Source organism: Saccopteryx leptura, chromosome 4, assembly GCF_036850995.1.
Source record: "Saccopteryx leptura isolate mSacLep1 chromosome 4, mSacLep1_pri_phased_curated, whole genome shotgun sequence".
In the NCBI taxonomy this organism is placed as follows: domain Eukaryota; kingdom Metazoa; phylum Chordata; class Mammalia; order Chiroptera; family Emballonuridae; genus Saccopteryx; species Saccopteryx leptura.
The window spans coordinates 168,499,961-168,516,781 of record NC_089506.1 but is presented as its reverse complement, the minus strand read 5'-3'; the positions used below and the strand labels follow the sequence as shown (position 1 = coordinate 168,516,781).

The following is a 16,821-nucleotide window of genomic DNA, read 5'->3' as shown; positions in this document are numbered from 1 at the left end:
GACAACAATTTTTCACCAAATTTTCCAATAAATTTGAGTACCCAAGAAGGTATTCTTCACTTAACCTTTGGTTTCACACACCATCTGGCACACTACTGCACACTCCCAAGGGAATGTGTATCCCAGTTTAAGAAGCACAGAGACAAGCCTTGGCCAGTTGGCTCAGTGGTAGAGCACTGGCCTGGTGTGTGGAAGTCCTGGGTTTGATTCCTGGTCAGGGCACACAGGAGAAGCAGACATCTGTTTCTCCACCCCTCTCCCTCTTGCTTCTTCGCTTCCCCCTCTCTCTCTTCCCCTCCTGCAGTCCTGGCTTGATTAGAGTAATTTGATTTGGCCCCAGGTGATGAGGATGGCTCATTTGCCTCCACCTCAGTTGCTGAGCAATGGAACAACGGCCCAGATGGGCAGAGCATTGCCCCCTAGTGGGCTTGCCGGGTAGATCCTGGTTGGGGTGCATGTGGGAGTCTGTCTCTGCCTCCTCAACTCTTAACTGAATTTAAAAAAATGCAGCATAGATACTGGTAAAACGTATACAGTTTACTTTAAATACTATTCACAAACCGTTCCCTGAAGATAATGGATCCATATGAAGCTGTAATAGTAACTAAAAGTTGGGCATAAGCATCAATAGAAGGCCAGTTGGACTAAGAATCAGATTCTCAAACTATAAAGGGCCTTTTAACATCCACCTGCACAGGGACTGCTTTTGGAATTGTTCCCTCTACTTAAAGACAAAACTAAGAAAAGAGTAAGTAATCTGAATAATATGGAATAACTCCCAGGAAGGTAATCTCTAGGATTTCTACTAAAAGGAAATGTACTGAAACAAACAATGAGTTAATCAAGTGGTAACATAACATAAAAATGTATACAGATTAAAAAACTTAAAAGCTTAAATTCATGAGACCCACAGTCTAAGGCAGGGGTCCCCAAACTTTTTACACAGGGGGCCAGTTCACTGTCCCTCAGACCATTGGAGGGCCGGACTATAAAAAAAACTATGAACAAATCCCTATGCACACTGCACATATCTTATTTTAAAGTAAAAAAACAAAGCAGGAACAAATACAATATTTAAAATAACAAGTAAATTTAAATTAACAAACTAACCAGTATTTCAATGGGAACTATGGGCCTGCTTTTGGCTAATGAGATGGTCCCAATGTGCTCCTCTCACTGACCACCAATGAAAGGGGTGCCCCTTCCGGAAGTGTGGCGGGGGCCGGATAAATGGCCTCAGGGGGCCACATGCGGCCCACGGGCCGTAGTTTGGGGACCCCTGGTCTAAGGAAAGCAGGGAATATTCTGGTCATAACTTCCTGACCTTTGAAGATAACAATAGTCCCATAAACATTGCTCAGTACCACTGTATAATATCACTGTTAAAGGACACTAACTCAGCCTTAGAAATGATAGACATTTTTCTTTAGACTACAGAATCTTCAAGTTTGCTACATATTATAATCTCCTTTACTTAAAGTTGAAAATTAACAGGTATAAAATTAATTGCAATAGAGAATATATTAGTTGAGATAAACTTATTAACACATTAAAATGGTTATAAATAGCTCAACTGGCTGACTAAAATTGTTTATCCATTTTTTATTTAGAACCTTTTTCCCTATACATGTTAAAGCTTCCTTCTTGGCCCTGGCTGGTGGCTCAGTGGATAGAGCATTGTCCTGGAATATGGACATTCTGGGTTCGATTCCTGGGCAGGGTACACAGGAAAAGTGACCACCTGCTTCTCTCCCCCACCCCTTTCTCTCCCTCTCCCCCTCCCCCTCCTGCAGCCAGTGGCTCAATCGGTTTGAGTGTCAGTACTAGGCGCTAATGATAGCTCATTGGTCCCAGCATCAGCCTCAGGCACTAAAAATAGCTCAGTATTCAAGCACTGGCACCAGACAGATTGCTGGGTGGATCCTGGACCAGGCGCATGCAGGAGCTGCTTATACGTGAAACCTCTGGTAGAGACTTATGCTTACACAGATTTTTAAATTTCAACTATAAACATACTCTCCCAAGATATAGCAGCAAACTGGTTCTTACCTTCTGAATATATGTGCCAAATAATAAGAATGCTGTCAGTATCAACAGAGATAATGTGGTCCCCAAAGGGTTGCAAAAGATGGATTTCTGCCTTATGACCCTTAAAGGTATGTACTACCTATAATGTCAAAGTTCAAAAAAATTTCGTATTACTCATTCATGTAATATTATTGATATTTACAAAAAAAAATAACACATGCTAATAATCCTAAAGATGTTCATGTTAAGAAATGTGGTCCAATATTTAACTATCCAAGGTCAGATGGACAAATACCAAGGACTGAGGCATTTTCTCCAGCTTCCCCAGCCAATTCACCAATAAGGAAGAAAGGGGTAGAAACACAGAAATGAGATCTTGGCAGCTCAGCCTCCCAAGTGGGCCCAGGCAGGAGGCACACGCACAGCTGGGTCCCTCCTTCAATCCAACCAGCACAACTCCATGCGTCCTAGAAAAGCGGAACGTTCTAAAAGGCTGACCCCTACTGACTCCATCAAAAGCTTGCTTCTAGATGAGATGAGAAAGGGAGAGAGATATAGGGTACTTTTTCCCAGCAGCTTTCTGTCTTATGGAAGTGCTGTGTTCCTCAATAACTATAGCCCCTTCTCCATGGTTTCACTTCTCACCAGGCTCCAGTATGTTATTTCTTCTCCTTATCTATTAGGCCCACAGGTAGGTTGCTGTCCTACCACAGGTAGTGATGATGGAGGACTTTGGGAAAACACGTCAGTCCATTCAACCCTTGACGAGTACAATAAATCTGTCACTTGGCTATCCAGGATCCCTACTGCCACTTTCCCTTTCATTCTGCACCACTAAAGCCAGGTCATCTCTCAAGTTGGTTATCCCGAGCTTGAAAAACTGGTAGATTAAGACCAAAAAAAAAAGAAAAAGAGAAAAAAAGATTCTACCTTAGCAATGAAGAAAACAAGAGACTCTAGCTTTCTCTATATAGGGAACAAGCACTTGGTTCTTAGAAAAGGAGTCACTGGCTGAGTTGTAATAAAAAAAATCCAATTCCCATAACTTGCAAATGTGAATCAAGTCCCAGAAGAATAATGCAACATTAAAGTTCCATCCACTATTATGACAATTAGCTACTAATTGCAAAGCCAAACAAATGAAAATCATTCAATGATACAAACCTCTTTATTACGGGCAAATGCAGAGAAAATATTACCGTAAGCAGCAAAGACTAGCCTCCCATCAGCGGCCATACAGCAGATATCCTGTGGAACAGAATTGCCTAGGAAAAAAATAAAATAAAATAAAAAAGAATTGTTAAGATCTTGAAATAGATAAAAACTTCAAGTACACGTATAACATTTTTTTTTTAAACATTATTGATTTTTTAGAGAGAGAGGAGTGAGAGAGAGAGACAGAGAGAGAGAGAGAGGGGGAGGAGCAGGAAGCATCAACTCCCATATGTGCCTTGACCAGGCAAGCCCAAGGTTTCGAACCGGCAACCTCAGCGTTCCAGGTCGACGCTTTATCCCACTGCGCCACCACAGGTCAGGCCACGTATAACATTTTTAATGATTACAATTTAAAAATATGTACATATATGTGTGTATATATATGTATGTGTGTATATATATGTATATAAGAAAGTTGAGAGAGCATAAAATTTTTACTTTAATCATCATAATTCTAAAGAAGTGAAATGACGCTTTCTGAGGTTATTTGGAAAAAATCCTCACTTAATACATAAAACTCTAGCAGGTGGTCATCCAGCCTGCATGTGAACGCTTTCAGGAACATCAAGTCCAATAGTAACTCCAGAAAAATTTTAAAATTAAATCAAAACTTAGAACACCGTCTAACTCTACTTTGGAGTATCCTCAGAAATATTCCATACATATTCTGAAAACTATGGCTTCCACTCAGTATTCTATCACCTCTAGCCATTTCTCTTACGATGTATTTTCTTGAGTCTTCTCTCACTATCAGGGTCACACCAGCTGTTTTTATTATTATTTCCTGTTTTGGAGGCAGGAGGATAGAATATAGAGAATTAAGCATTTTTATGCTGCACATTACACTTTGGGATGTTATTTCCAAAATATTATTTTTATAGGTTTATTATTCACTTCTGTATTCAACTTAGGTAATATCTTCTTTTGCCTTCTATAATCATTTTCAAAAAAAATGTAAGTTTATCAGATATACTCACTGGATTCCTTACAGTTCTCCTCTGTTTCTCATACAAAGACTTTATTTGATGGTGTAACTAGAATTTCTCAGCTCTAGCAAGCCCTTCATTCTATTAAACAGTTTTCAAAAAAATAGATACTCCTTCCATTGGAAAAATATCAAAATGTGGGGAAAGGGAAAACTTTCTTACAGTCATAGTAAGAATGAAGTCAGAAAATCACTATTTGGTAATCATAATACTAATAACTGATTCAGTCAAGAATCATCACTAAATTATAAAAAGTGGATGACACTTTGAAGGGTAATAGGATATTTATATAATCTCATTGTATATTACTACAATATACATATTAATTACAAAGGGTAAAACTAAAATGGAGCTTCCTGATAAAGGTCACCCTAACCAAATGATCAAAGTAATCACTGCCAGGAAAAGGGCTAACCAATAGTATGTGCCTCCTGATAGGATTCAGAGAATTAGCATCATTTCATTGTTATTCTTGCCATAGTGCATAACCTGAATTTAATCATGATGCCACACACACACACACACACACACACACACACACACACTCACACTATATACAGTGTACTTTTTTTTTTAGTTAGAGGAGGGGAGGCAGAGACCGATAATTGCAATATTTTAAAAAATCAAATTAAAGAACATTCTAAAAAAAAGAACTAGCCTATATAATCTTCAAAAATGCCAATGTTGTAAAACACAAAGAAAGTCTCACAAAATATTCCACATTAATGAAGACTAAGATATGATAACAAAATGTAACATATGAATGATCCTGGCATTTTTTTTTTAATTAAGTGAGAGCAGGGGAGGCAGAGAGACAAATTCCCACATGCACTCTGACCAGGATCCATCCTGCAAGCCCCCTATGGGGTGATGCTCTGCCCATGTGATGCATTGCTCTGTTGCTCGGCAACCAAGCTATATATTTTTTTAGTGCCTGAGGCAGAGGCCACAGAGCCATGCTCAGTGCCCTGGGTTAACTCAGTTGAATCAATACAGCCATGGCTGCCAGAGCAGGGTAGGGACTGAGGGAGAGAGAGTAAGAGAGAGAGAGAGAGAAAGACAGAGAGGGAGAGAGGGAGGGGGGGAAAGAAAGAGAGAGAGAGAGAGAGAAAGAGAGAGAGAGAGAAGGGGGAAGGGTGGAGAAACAGATGGTCACTTCTCCTGTGTGCCCTGACTGGGAATCAAACCCGGGACACATCCACACGCCGGGCTGACAATCTACCTCTGAGCCAACCGGTCAGGGCCCTGACTTTATTTTTTTCCTAAGTTTATGAGCAATACACACTCAGTCCCTGTATGTTCTGTAGGTCCTAAATTTACATCAAAATTTTAAAAATATACAAAACATGTATGAATTCAGGATACAGTCTATACTTACTTATTGCAACCAGCCTAAGTTTCTGAACCTGTTTAAAAAAAGAAAAAAAATTATATAAACTTTTATTAACAAAAACAATTATAAATAATCTGACACTTTAAAGATCAAGATATAACCTCATAAATAAATTTACAAAGCTGTTCTTCCATTTTTTTTTTTTTAAGATTTCTTTATTGATTTTAAGGAGGAGAGAGTAAGAGAGAAAGAGAAAGGTGGGGGCGGGGGGGAGAAGAAATGAGAAGCACCAAATCATAGAACAGGGAGTACTCAGGTCACAACACAGTTGTGTTCCTACCATTACGACAGAACCCGAATTTTGATGTAAGTCAAAACAAACCCTAGCCTAAGTCACTTACCTATCCTAGCACAGTTGTAAAATCAGAACATGGGTAGTAAACCTTTTTATACCTACCGCCCAGGTATCTCTGTTAGTAGTAAAATTTTCTAACCGCCTACCGGTTCCACAGTAATGGTGATTTATGAAGTAGGGAAGTAACTTTACTTTATAAAATTTATAACATGATACGAAGCGAAATAAGTAAATCAGAAAAAACCAGGAACTGTATTATTCCATACGTAGGTGGGACATAATAGTGAAACTAAGAGACATTGATAAGAGTGTGGTGGTTATGGGGGGGAGGGGGGAATGGGAGAGGGAAAGGGGGTGGGGAGGGGCACAAAGAAAACAAGATAGAAGGTGACAGAGGACAATCTGACTTTGGGTGGTGGGTATGCAACATAATTGAACGACAAGATACCCTGGACTTGTTATCTTTGAATATATGTATCCTGATTTATTGATGTCACCCCATTAAAAAAATAAAATTATTATAAAAAAAAAAAAAAATTTCAAACCAACTCTTCATAAAGATAAAGCACATAACAGTGACTAAAAAGGAAAAGCTCCATTAGACAGATCAGGTGGCTCATGGGATTGACTTTGAAATTTTGAAATAAGATGGAACTTCAGTGATCTACAAGAGTAGACAGGTACTATAAAACTCACTCATGTCATTTCTTGAACAACTATAATGTTCCTGGAAATGTAAGTAATTTTCTAATATCAATTTCCTCATAAGGTTCTTTGTACTAGGATTGTTTTTCATTTAACTATAAATAAACCTTTTAAGTACTAAAAAAAAAAAAAAAAAAAAAAAAAAATGCACCATGACTTTACGGATACAACTGTATATAGTAATAATTACTTACCAAGTATTTTATATTGGATTTTCGCTGTTTGGCCGAATAAATCTTTATAAAACAACTTACTATAGTTAAAGCTATCTTTTTATTTATACTTTGGTTGCTCTGCTACCGCCCACCATGAAAGCTGGAACGCCCACTAGTGGGTGGTAGGGACCAGGTTGACTACCACTGCTCTAGAACATAAAAACACAACTAAGCCACAGAAAAAGGACATAAATATACTGTACTGTATGTACACTGTACTGCGTATTCTTCTGACGCATGCAGCCAAACTACTATAGTTCATCCACGTAGTCTGTAAGTATGACGCTAATGGCGTAAGCTGAAACACTAATGTCTCAATTTTTTTAAGTTTTTGTGGAAGTGAGTGTTGTAAACTCGAAACATCATGTCAAGACTGTAGTAACCTGAGGACCCCAGTAGTTGCTTCTCTTATGTACCTTGCCCGGGCAAGCCCAGGGTTTCAAAGCACGACTCTGCATTCCAGGTTGATGCTTTATCACTGTGCCAACACAGGTCAGGCTATGCTGTTCTTCCTAAAAAAAGGTAATTACCGATCCTGATTTTCATTATTAGGAAAGGTTATAGTTTCAACTATTTCATCAGGAGTGGTGAAGGAAAGAGTAAGTGAACGTTTCCTATAATGGGCCATATAGTAAATATTTTAGGGCTTTGCAGGCTGTGCGGTCTTCATGGCAACTACTCACTCAACTGCTAATGTACCCAGAGAGCAGCCATATATGAAACACAAACAAATGTGTGCGGCTGTATTCCAATGAACTTAATCTATGACTACAGAAATTTGATTTTTATGTAATTTATATATGCCTTGAAATATTCTTTTGACGTTTTCCCAAACGATTAAAAAATATCTAAATTGCCCATTTCAAAAGCAGAGGAGTAAATATAAGTGGAAATTCAAACCCCCGAGATTGAAAGGTAAGTGCTAAGTCTGAAAGGGCCCGTAGAGATGAAGTAAATACTCTGTTTCTCAATGAAAGGAGACTCCTGTCTCCATCCCATGCCAAAATCTGATTATACTGAATCCTACTACTGTATACATTTTACCCGGAGGCTGTTACATTAGAATAAACACAAATATACAAGGAAAAAATTTAAATGTCATACAAAACAAATGGTGGGCAGGACTGGCCTGCAGGCTCTAGTTTGCTTAACCCTATCTATCAATATTTAATGATCCAGCTGTGAAACTTTGAAAAAGTTATTCAACCTCCCCGTATTTCAAAGTCCTCACCCACTAAATAAGGATGAATATAGACACCCATTTTATGGGATTATTATGAGGATTCAACGAGTAAAATTTGTGTAAAACAGAATGGAGCCAGTCGTATAGTAACAGCTCAATAAATGTTAGCTATCGTGACCACCTAGCTCCACCTTGGGCCTAGCCCTCACTTCCCTATTCCACTGACTCACTAAGCTACCAACAACCAGGTCTTGCTAATAACCCATCTGATTTTCACGATCCTTCAAAAAGAGTACAACTTTATAGCTGTTTTTAGAAAAAGTGCTTAATTAACACTTGTTATTATCATCTCCCTCATCAAAAAGACATCTCTGCTTTCACAGAGCATACATTCATTTGAAGACAAAAAAAACAAGTAGACAGCAACAAAGACTATTTCAATGACAGATGACATATGAGATACTAAAGGAGAAAAACGCATCACTAACAAGCTGGAAGGCCTTGGCCAAGTAACTTAATTTTTCTGAGATTTAGTTTCCTAATTTACATAAGGATGTTACGAAATAATCACACATACTTTGTGAAGAAACTGCTGCAAGGCTGAGAGTGGCACCATGCCAGACCCTCAACACTGGTATAAAACAGATGTTCAGGGGAACTTGAGAGAAATTATTTTGCTATCAAATATGGACAGTTTCCTAAATCATAACTAATCTCACCCTCTCAAGTTCTCTCAATATACGTATGTTAGTGTGAATTTCTAACCTAACTTGTGTCACCAATTGCACAATAAAATGCCTTGAAAAACTTTCTCATTAAGATTTCTGGGGCTACAAGTGTCCATCAGTGGACAAGTGGATTAAAAAGCTGTGGTACATTATACACAATGGAATACTACATGGCCGTGAGGAAGAAGGAAATCTTACCTTTCGCGACAACATGGATGGACCTGGAAACTATGATGCTATATGAAATAAGCCAGGCAGAGAGAGAAAAATACCATATGACCTCACTTATTTGAGGAATCCAATGAACAATGTGAACTGAGAAACAGAACAGAGACAGAGGCGGGATCGAAGGGACCACAGGGAAAGCAGTCAGAGGGAAAGTAGAAGAGAAGATGGGATCAGAGAAGGGAAAGAGATTAATGAAATTATATATACATAACACAGCATTAGAGAGAACAGGATAGCACATCCTGGAGGAAAGGGGGGAAGGCAATGGGGGGAAGGGGCATGGGGGGGCTAGGGGAACAGGGGGTGGGGGGGGAGATATATTCGGTGGGACACTTGAATCTGTGTAAACACGAATTAAAATCATAAGTAAAATATATATATGTTTGTTTGTTTGTTTGTTTATTTATTTATTTATTTATTTATTTCTGGGGCTAGGGACTTGTCGCAATCACTTTTACATCTCCAAGGGAATTTCTATAAATATTTAGTTAACAAATATACTGCCACAAACTGGAAGGTCCTCTCGTACTTTCCCCTACCCAGAATGCCTCCGAACTCGCCCCAAGCGGACTTCACGGTCTACATCAGCACGTGGAGGTGATGCCACCGCAGAATGGGGCAGGGAGGCGTTAAGGAAGAGCAGGACAGAAAGAGTGGCCCTACACAGGTGGCGGGGAGAAGAGCGGGGTCGCCCCACGGCGGAACTGGGGGCCCGGCGCGTTGTCCCGGGCAGCGGGTGAAGGAAGAAGGCACTCACGTCATAGGTGTGGAAGCTCTTGCCCACGCAGGTCGTCACATAGAATCGGCGCTTCAGCGAACTGAACCGCACCACGTGTGGAATGTCGGTGCTGAAAAGCCCCAAGGCCCGGAACCCGGCGAACAGAGCGCTGCCCGTGCGGGCTCCCGCGTCCAGCTCCATCGCTGCGGCGGTCCCGGTGACTCTGGGCCCCAGTCCCGGCAGAAACCGCGCACCTGGCTCTCCGCGCGTCTCGTGGGACCAACCTTGGCCGGGGCTGTAGACTCACAAGCGCTTCCGTTGTCCGCTGCCAATCGCGTCAGCCAGTATGGGTCTCAGTGCAAGTGGAAAAGAGCTCCCTCCGCAGCTTACAGGGGAGACGCCACTTGGTTCCGCGGGTCACAGGCTCCGGCACTTGAGCGAGGCTCCGGCTCTCTGGTGGGTCGGGAGACCTTGTCACTGTCCGGCGGGACCTGAGGGAAGCAGAGCGACAAGCGCAGCGCTGAAGTCCCGAAGGAGGAATGGGAGATTATAAAGTCTTACCCCAAAAGGGGTCAGGTTAAACATGTGAATAACGCTGACTAGCAATTTGATGATATTAATAAAGTATTATATTTGATAGTAGTTTATTACCATGATTTTAAAGGTCCTTATCGTTTGGAGATACATATCGACATATTTACGGATGAAAGGATATATCCGCATTTCCTTTCAAATAATTAGGGATAAAAGACACAGTTTAGATGAAATACTTATAATTGTTGAACCTATAGAATGGGTATGTGAGAGTTCACGGTACTATCCTGATGCTTCCAATAAAATTGAAATTTTTCATAAATAAAATATTTTTGTTTTTTACTGCATTTGTTTACAGTGGAAAATATTAGAATGTTAACGGATTATTATTTTTTACCTCAATTACAGAAAATATGTACAAATAATGTTAATTACCAGATAAATATTTTTAAGAATTTTCTAAATTGTACCCGTATGTTGTTTTAATAATTATAAGCAAAGACTGCATCTATTGGCAGTTTAGGGAGAATATTGAAAAGTTTCTGGACCAGAACTTTACAATTCACAAAGCCTTTGACACTATGCTCTTAATATAGTCTTCAAATTAAGGCTGTGAGGTGTTCAAGACAAAAATCATATTGCTGTTTTACAAATCAGGAAATTGCTTCATTGGGGTTAAGTGATTTGTCCAAAGTTCCAAGATTATTTAGTGCCCAAAACCAGATTAATACAAGGGTTTGTTTTGTTGTTTTTTAGAGAGAGGGGAGAGGAGAAAGGAGAGAGAGAGAGAGAGAGAGAGAGAGAAATGGGGAGGAGAGGGAGGAGCAGGAAGCGTCAACTCCTAGTAATTGCTTCATGACCAGGCAAGAAGACCCCCCAGGTTTTAAACTCCAACCTCTGTATTCCAGGTGGAGACTTTATCCACTGCACCACCCTAGGTCAGGTAGCACAAGATTTGAAAAAGGAGAAGGAGAGATAACTGAAGGAGAGCTGGAGGATAGGATAAATATGCATTCAGCAATATATTTTCAAGCCCTAACCTTGGGCCAAATGATGGGCAAGGATTCACATTAGATGAGGAATATGAGGTTCCTGGAGATTACTTAACTTGCTTCTTATTTAAAGGTAATGTAAGGAGTTGAATGTAGGCCTGCCAGACACTCAGATTTATGTTTTGTTTTGGTTTTTTTTACCTACATCTGGGCAGTGAGACAAAGTTTAAAAATTATAACTGTCATGGAAAAATCTAATAGCAGGAGATAAACATTGTTAGCTGTTATGCTGTGCTCCTTTACAGGGAGGATGTTATGAGCTGATTGTGAATTTTCCAGTTTTAACAATTGGCCAGAGCTCATGTTTTTCTACCAGTTGCCTAACTGAGTTACAGTTGCCAGCAAATTTTGTAAATGTGAGGTGGGTGAAAAAGAACTAGCAATACTCTTTTACTTAGCGATGTCCCCAAGAATTCTAGTACCAAATTTAAAGAAAAAGTTAATGTAGTCGATTATTTACAAATGATCACTTTTAATTTAAGTCAATGCATTGGGGCATCACTATATTCAGGAAAATTAAATATATAGCTATGTCATGTTGCCATTTCTAACTTTTAAAAAAAGTTTAAATATGACTGTTTCTGGGTGGTTTATATAATAAAGACCATTTCCTTTTTGTCACTGATTTCTTTTATTGTGATCACCAACCTTCAAGATGGCTCTCTTACTACCTGTATTCATGTCTTTGCATAATTTCCTCTCATACAAAATAAAGGTTACATGTATAACCAGGCTAGTTCATAAAAAACATTGAAAAATTTGACTTCCTCCTTCTTGAGTCATTGCTCTTCAGAAAGTCATCTGCCATGTTGGGAAGATACTCAAGCAGTCTTGTGAAGTGTCTCACATGGCAAGAAGCTGAGGGCCTTCTGCAAACCTTCAGCACTACCTTGCTAGACATGTGAGTAAATCACCATGAAAGCAGATCTTCCAACCCCAAGTCAGGCCTTCACATGGCAGCTGTGCTCACATATTGGATGCAATATCATGAAAAGTTCTGAGGCAGAACCACTCAATTGAGCCACACCTGAATTTCTGTTTGAATATGTGACATGATAAATGTTTATTTTGTTTTAGGCCACTAAGTTGTGGGGTAATTTGTTACACATTAATACATAACCAATATCTTTATGGTTATCTTACTAATCAAATTTAGAAATGCTTACACTTCATTTCATTGTGTTGACAGAAGCATGTCAGAAATCCAAGGGAATTTCAAGATCTTTCTTGTTTATCCCCGAAATCTATAGATACATGAACTACTGTGGGCTACAACTGTGCAATTTGATTGTAGAACAGAAGGTACCACATGTCAGTTCTCCTTATTCTCAATCTAAGACTCTTTTCACCTTGGGGAATAATTCATTCTGGCTATCCCATTTTTACCCTGGTGGTGGAAGATGTATGAGGGCATGTCTGCCACTGGTACCAAGATATTGGTAACCAGGGTAGAAATAAGAGGTTTGCTGAATAAGTCAGATCTACCTTTTCTACAGATAGGCATGTACAGCCTGACCAGGCAGTGGCACAGTGGATAGAGCACTGGACTGGGATGTGGAGGACCCAAGTTTGAAACCTTGAGGTCACTGGCTGGGGCACAGACTCATCTAGCTTGAGCACGGGCTCACCAGCTTGAGCGCAGGGTCACTGGCTTGAGCATGGGATCATAGAAATGAACCATGGTCACTAGCTTGAGCCCAAAGGTCACTGGCTTGAGCCCAAAGGTCACTGGTTTGAAGCCCAAGGTCGCTGGCTTGAGCAAGGGTCACTAGCTCTGCTGTATTCCCCTGGTCAAGGCAATATGAGAAAGCAATCAATGAACAACTAAAGATGCCTCAACGAAGAATTGATGCTTCTCATCTCTCTCCCTTCCTGTCTGTCCCTCTCTCTGACTCTCTGTAAAAAAAAGAAGATAAGCATGTACATATCATGTCTATGATCCCACACTCAAGCTGGTGAGCTCGTGCTCAAGCTGGAGGAGCCCATGCTCAAGTTGGCAACCTCAGGGTTTCAAACCTGGGTACTCTGCATCCCAGTCCGATGCTCTATCCACAGCACCACCGCCTTGGTCAGGCTTGCCCATGGCATATCTGGGTTGGTTGTTTCTCTAATCACCTACTTTGATAACACTGCACTACTCATCTAATCAGTCCTGAGAATTATGAACTTTGCTGCCTTTATTCAAATTTCATATGGAAATGGGTGGTGAATTCCTTTTCTAAAACTCAGAACAAACTTTGCCTGGTTAAATATCATAATAATAAATGAAACAGTTCTTCAATACTACCTATTAGCACTTAGTCATCTTTTTGGAAAGAGTATGCTTAGGTTGGCTATCACTACAGGAATCCATGTAAACAGTTTCCTCTCCTAGAGTCAGCCTGGAGAAATTCTATTGGTTTTAAAGATCCTTTAACTTTCTTTTTCAATTATGCTGGGAACTCAGAGCTGAAGTACGCCACTGTAATGAGCTGGGATAATAGGATATGTGGGCTAATAGCATCAGATGATGATATTATGAAAATATCATTCAGTGTCCTGTTGCTGTTCTCTTAAGAATTTTTCTGAATTGAAGGCCAGTAATCTAGCCCCATCCTGATGGTCTATATAAAATGTAGCTCCCAAAGGATGCTGCCTTTCATGTAACAGCTTTTCTTAACTATTCTATACAGTTTTTTCCCTGAATAAACTATCTGGTATTGGACTAGACCCATGCAGGCTCACTGACAGTGAGGTTACTATCTTTCATCCTCATTTTAAAAAATACCTTATGCTACATTGATTGGAATAGAAACTTTCTTCTACATTCATTACTAGACCTTCCTTACACTTAGGAACTAAGAGTAGTGGTGGTGGGGGGAATGAATGGAAAAATTAATCTGCAAATTACCTTGCATTAGATCAGGGGTTGGGAACCTATGGCTCGCAAGACAGATGTGGCTCTTTTGATGGCTGCATCTGGCTTGCAGACAAATCTTTAATAAAAAAAATAACGTTAAAAATATAAAACATTCTCATGTATTACAATCCATTCATTTCCTACCGCTCATGTTCATGGTTGTGGGTGGCTGGAGCTAATCACAGCTGTCCTCTGGGACAACACCAAATTTTTATTGGATAATGCCTAATGTACACGGATCGTTGTGAGGTCAGGAAGTAAACTTCCCTCCTTTTAATCAAGTACTCAGCTAGCTAATTGCAGAAACCCTTTTGACAAAGAAGATGGCTAAAAGAAAAAAAGATGAGGAGTATTGTACTTTTCAGCAGGAATGGATGGAGGAATTCGCCTTTCTGGAGAGAGCAGGTTCAGCAGTGTGTCTAATATGCAATGATAAAATTGCATTGATGAAACGGTCAAATATAAAGTGGCACTTCGACTCACGTCATACTACATTTGAATCAAAACATCTAGCGGAGGACAGCAGGAAGAAAGCATGTCAAGAGCTATTGTGTAGAGTGCAAGCTAGTCAGCAGCAACTCCATGTTTGGACCCAACAAAGTGACTGAAATTGGGCTAGCTTTGCTAGTGCTTTAGCAATTGTGAGAAATGGAAAGCCATTCACAGATGGGGAGTATGCCAAAACATTCATGCTTGATGTTTCCAATGAATTTTTGACGACTTTTCGGATAAAGACAAGATAATCAAACAAATAAAAGACATACCTCTGTCAGCAAGACCTGTTTACGATCGTACCATCATGATGACAAATCAAACTCAGGCAACACAAGTGAAGGACATAAATGTAGCACCATTCTCTTCTCTCGCTTTGGATGAGTCAACAGACGTAAGCCATTTATCCCAGTTCAGCGTGATTGCAAGGTATGCTGTGGGTGACACACTACATGAGGAAAGTCTTGCTGTTTTGCCTATGAAAGAGACTACAGAGGGAAGGATTTATTCAAGTCTTTCACTGAGTTCGCTAAAGAAAAAAATCTACAAATGGATAAACTTATTCCTGTGTGTACTGATGGTGCTCCGTGCATGGTGGGGAAAAACAGGATTCGTAGCGCTTCTTCATGAACATGAAAAGAGACCCATCCTAAGTTTTCACTGCATCCTACATCAGGAGGCGCTTTGTGCTCAGATGTGTGGCGAGCAGCTTGGTGAGGTGATGTCGCTGGTCATTCAGGTGGTCAACTTTATTGTTGCCAGAGCTTTAAATGATCGCCAGTTTAAAACACTGCTGGATGGAGTTGGGAATAATTATCCTGGTCTGCTTCTGCACAGCAATGTGCATTGGTTGTCAAGAGGGAAGGTGCTCAGCCATTTTGCGGCTTGTCTGAGCGAAATCCGGACTTTTCTTGAAATGAAAAATGTCGAGCATCCTGAGTTAGCTAAGACTGAGTGTCTCCTGAAGTTCTTCTATCTCATGCACATGACTGAACATCTGAATCAGCTCAATGTGAAAATGCAAGGCATTGGAAATACAGTCTTATCCCTTCAACAAGCAGTGTTTGCATTTGAAAACCAGCTGAAACTCTTCACTGCGGACATTGAAACAGGTCATTTACTACACTTTGAAAAACTGGGAGAGTTTAAAGATGAATGCACAGCAAGGGACCCTGCTCAACATCTTGATCTCCAGCAGCTAGTAGGCTTCACATCTAATCTCCTGCAGTCATTCAAAGTGCACTTTGAAGAATTTCGTGAGTGCACTCGTCTTTTTAAGTTCATCACCCATCCACACGAGTGTGCAGTGGACAGCGCCCACCTGAGTTACGTCCCTGGTGTCTCTGTCAGATTTTGAGCTAGAAGCTGCTGACCTGAAGGCCTCAGACATGTGGGTGAATAAGTTCAAGTCATTGAATGAAGATTTGGAGAGACTTGTAGGACAGCAAGCAGAGTTGGCGAGCAAACACAAGTGGGGAGAAATGAAAAAAACTTCAACCCACAGACCAGCTGATTGTCAAAACTTGGAACACGCTTCCCGTCACATACGACACACTGCAGCGTGTGAGTATTGCTGTACTGACAATGTTTGGCTCTATGTATGCATGTGAGCAGTCTTTCTCACATCTAAAGAACGTTAAGACCAACCTATGATCACGTTTAACGGATGAAAGTCTTAACGCCTGCATGAAGCTTAACCTCACCACGTATCAACCAGACTACAAAGCCATCAGCAAAACCATGCAGCACCAGAAGTCGCATTAAGGGTAAGAAGTACTTTATTCATCATTGGTTAGCAACAGCATAACAACGTTATTAAAAAGAATTCAGAGACTTCTTGTACTTTAAAAATGTTGATCTTACATAAAATGCACACATTTAATTGTATTTAGTGTTAAACATATTGTATGGCTCTCACTGAATTACATTTTAAAATATATGGCGTTCATGGCTCTCTCAGCCAAAAAGTTCCTGATCCCTGCATTAGATATTTATAATGGTATTATTTAGAGGGAAGGTGTTGGTGTGTTTATGATCAACACAGCTTGAACACATTTTAGGTACATAATAAACACAAAATGAAGACATTATGATAAGAGGTGTCCACCAATGTAGAAAATTGTTAGAAATAGAGTAGTGAGGACATAATT

General features: G+C 40.1%; 1 protein-coding gene across 1 annotated transcript in view; it reads right to left on the bottom strand.

Annotated features, from left to right (window-relative positions):
- The window catches only part of WDR36 (WD repeat domain 36), a 56,601-nt gene extending 46,548 nt beyond the window's left edge, over positions 1 to 10,053 (bottom strand). The window contains exons 1-4 of the mRNA XM_066382003.1: positions 9,734 to 10,053; positions 5,608 to 5,635; positions 3,193 to 3,293; positions 2,050 to 2,167 (exon numbers count right to left, since the gene is read on the bottom strand). Coding sequence (XP_066238100.1) covers positions 2,050 to 2,167; positions 3,193 to 3,293; positions 5,608 to 5,635; positions 9,734 to 9,895 — 409 coding nt within the window. The 5' untranslated portion in view covers positions 9,896 to 10,053. The remainder of the gene's footprint in view (positions 1 to 2,049; positions 2,168 to 3,192; positions 3,294 to 5,607; positions 5,636 to 9,733) is intronic.
- Between the last annotated feature and the right edge of the window lie 6,768 nt (positions 10,054 to 16,821).